Consider the following 12,187-nt stretch of genomic DNA (forward strand, 5'->3'; position numbering starts at 1 on the left):
GTAAGAACCAGACATCATGCAGACAGAACGGGAGTAACCCTTAGTCCAGGGGAGGGCATAGCATGGCTTTGGCAATGGTCCGTCAACAACCTACTGGTGCCCATTTGTCCCCATTGATGCTCCGGCCTAGGTGCAGTGTGGTCCTCCACTTCCACAAGTCAATAATGGATTACAGTATTTAGTCTGAGGTTGTGATGATTATCAGTGCTTCAGACCACCAGTGCTCAGAACCTCTCCCTGTGTGGTGCTTCATCCCTGTTGCTGATGAGCTTCAAAACGATTGTATCATCCACACATTTGATGAGGGTTTTGGAGTCAATTGTGTACAAGACTGGACCCAGCACACAGCCCTGAGGAACCCCAGTATTCAGAAGGATGTGGAATCTGTTAGTCAGGAAGTCCTTGGTCCACAGAGAGATGAGTCAGTTGGGGCTGATGGATGTGGGCAGTGTGGGGTTCTGTTGGGCCTGTAGGATAACTGATGATCAAAGCCAGGTGGGATGTAGACCTGCACATGCTGTTGAAGGCCAACACTACATTAAGTTAAATCTTTTTATGACAATGATGTATGTTTTATTCTTTGATCAGAGGGAGAGGGTGAGTGCTACACCTAGACCTGGTATGTAGGATCAACGTGTTTAATGTAAAGCCCAGCAACCAGCACAAAACCAGAGAGGTCACCAGCCGAGAATAAGGTACTTTTCCAGAATTAAGTCATAATTTAAAAAAAAAAAACTAAAGAGAAATAAAATGTGTAAAATCCTCAGCAGCCCATCAGGAGCCAGCAGATGATGTAATAGGTATTCTCTCCTGACTGGCTGGCTGCTGTGTACTGATGAAGTCATAGGTTCTCTTTCCTGATTAGCTGGATGCTGTGAGCCTTTGGTAATTAGCAGTAGAACATCTGTGAGACAGGTTTTATCCAAAGTACAAGTTGAATTTTCTCTGAAGAAAGTTTTTATCATCAGTTAATAAGGATTCTCTCACAAGTGAACATATTTCAGGTCTAGGACATAATGCACACTGGAGGAGCCATTTGTACTTGTAGAGGGGAAGACGGGTCTCCAGGTAATTCAGAACAAGAACCTAATGAGACTGAAGAAGACAGACCTCCTGGTAATGTCAAAGAGAAACTTGCTGGTGCTGGGAGAGATGGACCTCCGGGTAACTTTGAACAGGAACTTGTTGATAGTGATGAAGTAGGACCTACTGGTACTGCAGAAGATGGACCTCCTGGTACTGGGGAAGAAGATTCTCCTGGTAATGTTGAACATGAACTTGCTGGTGCTGGAGGAGAAGGAACTCTGGGTAATGTCGAACAGGAACTTGCTGATACTGGGGAAGATGAACCTCCTGGTAATGTTGAACAGGAACTTACTGATGCTGAGGAAGTAGGACCTCCTAGTACTGCAGAAGATGGACCTCCTGGTACTGGTGAAGAAGATTCTCCTGGTAATGTTGAACAGGAACTTGCTGGTGCTGAAGGGGAAGGAACTTCGGGTAATGTCGAGCAGGAACTTGCTGGTGCTGGGGGAGAAGGAGCTACGGGTAATGTCGAACAGGAAACTGCTGGTACTGGGGAACTTGCTGATTCTGAGGAAGTCGGACCTTTTAGTACTGCAGAAGATGGACCTCCTGGTACTGGGGAAGAAGATTCTCCTGGTAATATTGAACAGGAACTTGTTGGTGCTGAGGGAGAAGGAAATTTGGGTGATGTCGAACAGGAACTTGATGGTACTGGAGAAGACAGACCTCATGGTAATGTTGAACAGGACCTTGCTGATACTGAGGAAGTAGGACCTCTTAGAACTGCAGAAGATGGACCTTCTGGTACTGGAGAAGAAGATTCTCCTGGTAATGTCAAACAAGAACTTCCTGGTGTTGGAAGAAAAGAAACTCCGGTTAATGTCGAACAGGAACTTGCTGGTACTGGGGAAGATGAACCTCCTGATAATGTCAAACAGGAACTTGCTGGTGCTGGGGGAGAAGGAACTCCGGGTGATGTCGAACAGGAACCTGCTGGTACTGGGGAACTTGCTGAGATTGAGGAAGTCGGACCTCCTAGTACTGCAGAAGATGGACCTCCTGCTACTGGAGAAGAAGATTCTCCTGGTAATGTCGAACAGGAACCTGCTGGTACTGGGGAACTTGCTGAGATTGAGGAAGTCGGACCTCCTAGTACTGCAGAAGATGGACTTCCTGCTACTGGAGAAGAAGATTCTCCTGGTAATGTCGAACAGGAACTTGCTGGTACTGGGGAAGATGAACCTCCTGGTAATGTTGAACAAGAACTTGCTGGTGCTGGAGGAGAAGAAACTCTGGGTAATGTGGAACAGGAACTCGCTAGTACTGGGGAAGATGAACTTTCTGGTAATGTTGAACAAGAACTTGCTGATACTGAGGAAGTAGGACCTCCTAGTACTGCAGAAGATGGACCTTTTGGTACTGGGGAAGAAGATTCTCCTGGTACTGTCGAACAGGAACTTGCTGGTGCTGAGGGACAAGGAACTTTGGGTGATGTCGAACAGGAACTTGCTGGTACTGGAGAAGACAGACCTCATGGTAATGTTGAACAGGAACTTGCTGATACTGAGGAAGTAGGACCTCCTAGAACTGCAGAAGATGGACCTCATGGTACTGGAGAAGAAGATTCTCCTGGTAATGTCGAACAGGAACTTGCTGGTACTGGGGAAGATGAACCTCCTGGTAATGTTGAACAAGAACTTGCTGATGCTGGAGGAGAAGAAACTCTGGGTAATGTGGAACAGGAACTCGCTAGTACTGGGGAAGATGAACTTTCTGGAAATGTTGAACAGGAACTTGCTGAGACTGAGGATGTAGGACCTCCTAGTACTGCAGAAGATGGACATTTTGGTACTGGGGAAGAAGATTCTCCTGGTAATGTCGAACAGGAAACTGCTGGTACTGGGGAACTTGCTGATCCTGAGAAAGTACGACCTCTTAGTACTGCAGGGGATGAACCTCCTGGTACTGGGGAAGAAGATTCTCCTGGTAATGTTGAACAGGAACTTGCTGGTACTGGGGAACTTGCTTATACTGAGGAAGTAGGACCTCCTAGTACTGCAGAAGATGGAGCTTTTGGTACTGGGGAAGAAGATTCTCCTGGTAATGTCGAACAGGAACTTGCTGGTGCTGAGGGAGAAGGAACTTTGGGTGATGTCGAACAGGAACTTGCTGGTACTGGAGAAGACAGACCTCATGGTAATGTTGAACAGGAACTTGCTGATACTGTGGAAGTAGCACCTCCTAGTACTGCAGAAGATGGACCTCCTGGTACTGGAGAAGAAGATTCTCCTGGTAATGTTGAACAGGAACTCGCTGGTACTGGGGAAGATGAACCTCCTGGTAATGTTGAACAGGAACTTGCTGATACTAAGGAAGTAGGACCTCCTAGTACTGCAGAAGATGGACATTTTGGTACTGGGGAAGAAGATTCTCCTGGTAATGTCGAACAGGAGCCTGCTGGTACTGGGGAACTTGCTGAGACTGAGGAAGTCGGACCTCCTAGTATTGCAGAAGATGGACCTCCTGCTACTGGAGAAGAAGATTCTCCTGGTAATGTCGAACAGGAACCTGCTGGTACTGGGGAACTTGCTGAGACTGAAGAAGTCGGACCTCCTAGTACTGCAGAAGATGGACCTCCTGCTACTGGAGAAGAAGATTCTCCTGGTAATGTCGAACAGGAACTTGCTGGTACTGGGGAAGATGAACCTCCTGGTAATGTTGAACAAGACCTTGCTAGTGCTGGAGGAGAAGAAACTCTGGGTAATGTGGAACAGGAACTCGCTAGTACTGGGGAAGATGAACTTTCTGGTAATGTTGAACAGGAACTTGCTGATACTGAGGAAGTAGGACCTGCTAGTACTGCAGAAGATGGACCTTTTGGTACTGGGGAAGAAGATTCTCCTGGTACTGTCGAACAGGAACTTGCTGGTGCTGAGGGAGAAGGAACTTTGGGTGATGTCGAACAGGAACTTGCTGGTACTGGAGAAGACAGACCTCATGGTAATGTTGAACAGGAACTTGCTGATACTGAGGAAGTAGGACCTCCTAGTACTGCAGAAGATGGACCTCATGGTACTGGAGAAGAAGATTCTCCTGGTAATGTCGAACAGGAACTTGCTGGTACTGAGGAAGATGAACCTCCTGGTAATGTTGAACAAGAACTTGCTGATGCTGGAGGAGAAGAAACTCTGGGTAATGTGGAACAGGAACTCGCTAGTACTGGGGAAGATGAACTTTCTGGAAATGTTGAACAGGAACTTGCTGATACTGAGGATGTAGGACCTCCTAGTACTGCAGAAGATGGACATTTTGGTACTGGGGAAGAAGATTCTCCTGGTAATGTCGAACAGGAAACAGCTGGTACTGGGGAACTTGCTGATACTGAGAAAGTACGACCTCCTAGTACTGCAGGGGATGAACCTCCTGGTACTGGGGAAGAAGATTCTCCTGGTAATGTTGAACAGGAACTTGCTGGTACTGGGGAACTTGCTTATACTGAGGAAGTAGGACCTCCTAGTACTGCAGAAGATGGAGCTTTTGGTACTGGGGAAGAAGATTCTCCTGGTAATGTCGAACAGGAACTTGCTGGTGCTGAGGGAGAAGGAACTTTGGGTGATGTCGAACAGGAACTTGCTGGTACTGGAGAAGACAGACCTCATGGTAATGTTGAACAGGAACTTGCTGATACTGAGGAAGTAGGACCTCCTAGTACTGCAGAAGATGGACCTCCTGGTACTGGAGAAGAAGATTCTCCTGGTAATGTTGAACAGGAACTCGCTGGTACTGGGGAAGATGAACCTCCTGGTAATGTTGAACAGGAACTTTCTGATACTAAGGAAGTAGGACCTCCTAGTACTGCAGAAGATGGACATTTTGGTACTGGGGAAGAAGATTCTCCTGGTAATGTCGAACAGGAGCCTGCTGGTACTGGGGAACTTGCTGAGACTGAGGAAGTCGGACCTCCTAGTATTGCAGAAGATGGACCTCCTGCTACTGGAGAAGAAGATTCTCCTGGTAATGTCGAACAGGAACCTGCTGGTACTGGGGAACTTGCTGAGACTGAAGAAGTCGGACCTCCTAGTACTGCAGAAGATGGACCTCCTGCTACTGGAGAAGAAGATTCTCCTGGTAATGTCGAACAGGAACTTGCTGGTACTGGGGAAGATGAACCTCCTGGTAATGTTGAACAAGAACTTGCTGGTGCTGGAGGAGAAGAAACTCTGGGTAATGTGGAACAGGAACTCGCTAGTACTGGGGAAGATGAACTTTCTGGTAATGTTGAACAGGAACTTGCTGATACTGAGGAAGTAGGACCTCCTAGTACTGCAGAAGATGGACCTTTTGGTACTGGGGAAGAAGATTCTCCTGGTACTGTCGAACAGGAACTTGCTGGTGCTGAGGGAGAAGGAACTTTGGGTGATGTCGAACAGGAACTTGCTGGTACTGGAGAAGACAGACCTCATGGTAATGTTGAACAGGAACTTGCTGATACTGAGGAAGTAGGACCTCCTAGTACTGCAGAAGATGGACCTCATGGTACTGGAGAAGAAGATTCTCCTGGTAATGTCGAACAGGAACTTGCTGGTACTGAGGAAGATGAACCTCCTGGTAATGTTGAACAAGAACTTGCTGATGCTGGAGGAGAAGAAACTCTGGGTAATGTGGAACAGGAACTCGCTAGTACTGGGGAAGATGAACTTTCTGGAAATGTTGAACAGGAACTTGCTGATTCTGAGGATGTAGGACCTCCTAGTACTGCAGAAGATGGACATTTTGGTACTGGGGAAGAAGATTCTCCTGGTAATGTTGAACAGGAACTTGCTGGTACTGGGGAACTTGCTTATACTGAGGAAGTAGGACCTCCTAGTACTGCAGAAGATGGACCTTTTGGTACTGGGGAAGAAGATTCTCCTGGTAATGTCGAACAGGAACTTGCTGGTGCTGAGGGAGAAGGAACTTTGGGTGATGTCGAACAGGAACTTGCTGGTACTGGAGAAGACAGACCTCATGGTAATGTTGAACAGGAACTTGCTGATACTGAGGAAGTAGGACCTCCTAGTACTGCAGGGGATGAACCTCCTGGTACTGGGGAAGAAGATTCTCCTGGTAATGTTGAACAGGAACTCGCTGGTACTGGGGAACTTGCTGAGACTGAGGAAGTCAGACTTCCTAGTACTGCAGAAGATGGACCTTCTGCTACTGGAGAAGAAGATTCTCCTGGTAATGTCGAACAGGAAACTGCTGGTACTGGGGAACTTGCTGATACTGAGAAAGTAGGACCTCCTAGTACTGCAGGGGATGAACCTCCTGGTACTGGGGAAGAAGATTCTCCTGGTAATGTTGAACAGGAACTCGCTGGTACTGGGGAAGATGAACCTCCTGGTAATGTTGAACAAGAACTTGCTGGTGCTGGAGGAGAAGAAACTCTGGGTAATGTGGAACAGGAACTCGCTAGTACTGGGGAAGATGAACTTTCTGGTAATGTTGAACAGGAACTTGCTGATACCAAGGAAGTAGGACCTCCTAGTACTGCAGAAGATAGACATTTTGGTACTGGGGAAGAAGATTCTCCTGGTAATGTCGAACAGGAAACTGCTGGTACTGGGGAACTTGCTGATACTGAGAAAGTAGGACCTCCTAGTACTGCAGGGGATGAACCTCCTGGTACTGGGGAAGAAGATTCTCCTGGTAATGTTGAACAGGAACTTGCTGGTATTGGGGAACTTGCTTATACTGAGGAAGTAGGACCTCCTAGTACTGCAGGGGATGAACCTCCTGGTACTGGGGAAGAAGATTCTCCTGGTAATGTTGAACAGGAACTTGCTGGTATTGGGGAACTTGCTTATACTGAGGAAGTAGGACCTCCTAGTACTGCAGAAGATGGACCTTTTGGTACTGGGGAAGAAGATTCTCCTGATAATGTCGAACAGGAACTTGCTGGTGCTGAGGGAGAAGGAACTTTGGGTGATGTCGAACAGGAACTTGCTGGTACTGGAGAAGACAGACCTCATGGCAATGTTGAACAGGAACTTGCTGATACTGAGGAAGTAGGACCTCCTAGTACTGCAGGGGATGAACCTCCTGGTACTGGGGAAGAAGATTCTCCTGGTAATGTTGAACAGGAACTCGCTGGTACTGGGGAACTTGCTGAGACTGAGGAAGTCGGACTTCCTAGTACTGCAGAAGATGGACCTCCTGCTACTGGAGAAGAAGATTCTCCTGGCAATGTCGAACAGGAAACTGCTGGTACTGGGGAACTTGCTGATACTGAGAAAGTAGGACCTCCTAGTACTGCAGGGGATGAACCTCCTGGTACTGGGGAAGAACATTCTCCTGGTAATGTTGAACAGGAACTCGCTGGTACTGGGGAAGATGAACCTCCTGGTAATGTTGAACAAGAACTTGCTGGTGCTGGAGGAGAAGAAACTCTGGGTAATGTGGAACAGGAACTCGCTAGTACTGGGGAAGATGAACTTTCTGGTAATGTTGAACAGGAACTTGCTGATACTGAGGAAGTAGGACCTCCTAGTACTGCAGAAGATAGACATTTTGGTACTGGGGAAGAAGATTCTCCTGGTAATGTCGAACAGGAAACTGCTGGTACTGGGGAACTTGCTGATACTGAGAACGTAGGACCTCCTAGTACTGCAGAAGATGGACCTTTTGGTACTGGGGAAGAAGATTCTCCTGGTATTGTTGAACAGGAACTTGCGGGTCCTGGGGAAGACGGATCTTCTGGTAATGTTGAACAGGAACTTGCTAATACTGAGAAAGTAGGACCTCCTAATACTACAGAAGATGGACCTCCTGGTACTGCAGAAGAATATTCTCCTGGTAATGTTGAACAAGAACTTGCTGGTGGCGGAGGAGATGGAACTCTGTGTAATGTCGAACAGGAACTTGCTGATACTGGGGAACATGAACCTCCTAGTAACGTTGAACAGGAACTTGCTGATACTGAGAAAGTAGGACCTCTTAGTACTGCGGTAGATGAACCTCCTGATACTGGAAAACAAGCAGCCCCTGGTATTTGTAAACAACCATTAACTGCTACTAGGAAAATAGCACCTCCTGGTACTGGAAAACAACCACCCCTTGGTACTGGAAAACCAGTGGCCCCAGGCACCCGGAAACATGAGGCCAATGGTTATGGTAAACAACCACTACCTGGTAGTAGGAAAATAACATCCCCTGGTACTGGAATACAAGCGGCCCCAGGCGTCAAGAAACAAGAGGCCCCTGGTACTGGGAAACAACCACCCTCAGGCATCAGGAAACAAGTAGCCCCTGGTACTGGGAAACAAGTAACCCATGGTATTGGTAAACAACCACCACCTGGTACTAGGAAAATAGCACCCCCTGGTACTGGGAAACAACCACCCCCTGGTACTAGAATACAAGCGGCTCCAGGCATTACAAAACAAGAGGCCCCTGGTACTGGTAAGCCACCACCACCTAATACTAGGAAAATAGCACCCCTTGGTACTGGGAAACAACCACCCCCTGGTACCAGAATACAAGCAGCTCCAGGCATTAAGAAACAAGAGGCCCCTGATACTGGGAAACAACCACCCCCAGGCATCAGGAAACAAGTAGCCCCTGGTACTGGGAAACAAGCAACCCATGGTACTGATAAACAACCACCACCTGGTACTAGGAAAATAGCACCCCCTGGTACTGGGAAACAACCACCCCCTGGTAAGAGAATACAAGCGGCTCCAGGCAATACAAAACAAGAGGCCCCTGGTACTGGGAAACAAGCAACCCATGGTACTGGTAAACAACCACCACCTGGTACTAGGAAAATTGCACCCCCTGATACTGGGAAACAACCACCCCCTGGTACTAGAATACAAGCGGCTCCAGGCATTACAAAACAAGAGGCCCCTGGTACTGGGAAACAAGCAACCCATGGTACTGGTAAACAACCACCACCTGGTACTAGGAAAATAGCACCCCCTGGTACTGGGAAACAACCACCCCCTGGTACTAGAATACAAGCGGCTCCAGGGATTACAAAACAAGAGGCACCTGGTACTGGTAAACAACCACCACCTAATACTAGGAAAATAGCACCCCCTGGTACTGGGAAACAACCACCCCCTGGTACTAGAATACAAGCAGCTCCAGGCATTAAGAAACAAGAGGCCCCTGATACTGGGAAACAACCACCCCCAGGCATCAGGAAACAAGTAGCCCCTGGTACTGGGAAACAAGCAACCCATGGTACTGGTAAACAACCACCACCTGGTACTGGTAAACAACCACCACCTGGTACTAGGAAAATAGCACCCCCTGGTACTGGGAAACAACCACCCCCTGGTACTAAAATACAAGCGGCTCCAGGCATTACAAAACAAGAGGCCCCTGGTACTGGGAAACAAGCAACCCATGGTACTGGTAAACAACCACCACCTGGTACTAGGAAAATAGCACCCCCTGGTACTGGGAAACAACCACCCCCTGGTACTAGAATACAAGCGGCTCCAGGCATTACAAAACAAGAGGCCCCTGGTACTGGGAAACAAGCAACCCATGGTACTGATAAACAACCACCACCTGGTACGAGGAAAATAGCACCTCCTGGTACTGGGAAATTAGCACCTCCTGGTACTGGGAAAATAGCATCACCTGGTACTGGGAAACAACCACCCCCAGGCATCAGGAAACAAGTAGCCCCTGGTACTGGGAAACAACCACCCCCTGGTACTAGAATACAAGCGGCTCCTGGTACTGGGAAACAAGTAGCCCCTGGTACTGGGAAACAAGTAGCCCCTGATACTGGGAAACAAGCAACTCCTGGTACTAGAAAAAAGGGACCTCCTGGTATTGGAAAACATTAATCTCCTGGTTCCGGCAAACACGAACCTTCTGTTAATATTTTAAATATGGACAGAGATTCTCCTCGACAGTCCTACAGGACAGGACTTAGAGCATCAGCTGGAGTATGTCAACAAACATTTTTAAATGGAGGTTCCTGGTAAAAAAAAAAAAGAGCTCCCGGCTCTGGAAAACCCGCCCGAGTTGTTCAGTAGTCCTCTGGCAGAGTAGATGAGTAGATGACATCCTGGTTGGGCAAAACGGGCACCTCTGGGTACTTGGGGACAGGCAACAGCACCTAAATTAACCCCTTTTAAGATCGCTTAAGTAGCATAGGCTACATACCCAGGGCTCGAGACTGTGACCAAATTGGTCGCATATGCGACTATTTTTTCAGTGTGTGCGAGTGAAAATTTTATCTGGTCGCATCTGTGCGAGTGCGAGTGAAAATCCAAAAGAAAGAATCTTCCTTGTCCTGTTTAGTCTTCCTCCTGTGAATCAGGGTCCAACGTGGACCCAAACACACAGTTACTGCGTCACCAACACTGGGGAGAGACACGGTCTGTGCTGCGGTCACGAACACTGGGGACAGGTGTCCGGGCACGCGGAGCAACAAAGCGTATGGGGGCGCAACGAATGAATGTGGGGCGGGCGGCGATCGTGGGGGGGTGTGGGGATGTGAGGGGGGCTAAAACCTGCTGAGCTCACTGGGCATAGTGACGGAGTGCACGTGGAGCACCGAGCGGAGAGCGCGTTGAGAGGAGAGGGTACACAAGCAGCGCATACATGATTCCACACCAAACGGGAGGACCTCATCAGAATCAGCATCGAGTGGACAGAACTGATGGACTATGATGCTAGGCCAGATGTTCACTTGTGGTTCTCCCAGGGCAGGGGTCTGCAACCTGTGGCTCGGGAGCCTAATGTGGCTCTTTGACTCTTATGCAATGGCTCCCTATAGCTTTAAAAAAAAAAACTATTGAAATAGAGGTTTTTTTTTTTTTTACAGAAGCTATTCATGATTAATGACAAATACAATCAAGATATCATGTTTTGCGATGACTCAGCCACCTTCCTACTTCTCCTCCTTTAACATCTACAGACCATCAACTTTCCTGCACCTGTGGCTAACCTTAAGTTTTAGCTTCCTGGTAAGATAACTAAACCAACAAAAACACTATTCTGGAAGAAAAAGGAGATTTTAATTGTGTGAGGACAGATTCATTTAACCGCCAATCTGCCGGTTAAATATACATGCTTTATTTGTGGCAAGAAATGAGCAATTAGCATGTGGTGACCACATGATCATGCGTTATCAGATTCAAGTTACTTTTTATAGCCTTTCAAATACATTAACTAAAAAAAAACTTCTTTATATAACATTGTGTTCATGTAAACTGAGATGCGTAAAAATTTGAAGATGCAAGATACTGTTTTCTTGATGTCAATATATGTTATTTTATTTTAAGCTGTTTTTAAGTTGCCATTTACATGATCAATCTATATAATTTTAACTGTATAGAATTTAATTCACTGTATTGTCTTCATTGAGAAGGTATTTTTTGGCTCCAGGAGGACTTTAATCCAGGTGAGATGAGGTTAAATGGTTCCTTGTAGAGTAAAGGTTGCAGAAGAGGGTTAGGAGACCCCACTATAAGAGCTGGACCCTCTGAATTGAATTCCATGGGGTGAAGCAATGCAGATGCTAAGTTGGTCATGCTACTGTTAACTTAACACCAGTACTGCCTTTCTGCAAAATAATAAAAAAAAAAAAACAGAATATATGTAACCTGTTGTTACGCTTTGCTGTTATTTAAAGCATTTTTGTTACGCCTTCTTTTAAACCTATATAAAAGAAATAACCTTTTCCAGCCACTGCTTGAAAACTTAATATTGAAACGAAAACATTAAAACATTTTGCAAATATATCGTGAGTCACTGTCAATCTTTACTTCAACTACGGTACGTCAGTTAAGTCAACTATTCATCAGCATACATGGCTTAAAAAAAAAAAAAAAAGGGCGCGACCAAATACTGTGCTGGTGCGACCAACTGAGAAAGTTAGTCGCACCAGTGCCACCATTGGAAAAGTTAGTGTAGAGCCCTGATACCTGAGCTAACATTTTACGAGAGCTAAGCTTTAATAAAAAAATTTTTTAAAAAGCTTGAGAGGGTTTTCTTCAGAATCTCTGGTTTTCTCCTTCCATTAACATAGCTGTGTTGGTGGTGTAGTGGTTTGTAATTCCGCCTGTGATGGCAAAATTGATTAATTATATTTACTCATATTTTCTCATATGCTTACTCATATATTTGATCTTATTCAAATATATTGTCTTAAGTT

General features: G+C 46.6%; 1 protein-coding gene across 1 annotated transcript; it reads left to right on the forward strand.

Moving 5' to 3' along the window:
• The first annotated feature begins 907 nt into the window (after positions 1-907).
• Positions 908-9,869, forward strand: LOC114469131 (uncharacterized PE-PGRS family protein PE_PGRS54-like). Its single transcript, XM_028456344.1, has one exon. The coding sequence runs from the start codon at positions 1,017-1,019 to the stop codon at positions 9,867-9,869; it is 8,853 nt and encodes a 2,950-aa protein (XP_028312145.1). The 5' UTR covers positions 908-1,016.
• Positions 9,870-12,187: the final 2,318 nt, after the last annotated feature.

The sequence above is a fragment of the Gouania willdenowi genome, chromosome 9 (assembly GCF_900634775.1).
Source record: "Gouania willdenowi chromosome 9, fGouWil2.1, whole genome shotgun sequence".
Lineage (NCBI taxonomy): Eukaryota > Metazoa > Chordata > Actinopteri > Blenniiformes > Gobiesocidae > Gouania > Gouania willdenowi.

Coding starts and splice junctions, on each gene's coding strand:
- LOC114469131 (XM_028456344.1), top strand. CDS start 1,017: ATGCACACTGGAGGAGCCATTTGTACTTGTAGAGGGGAAGACGGGTCT.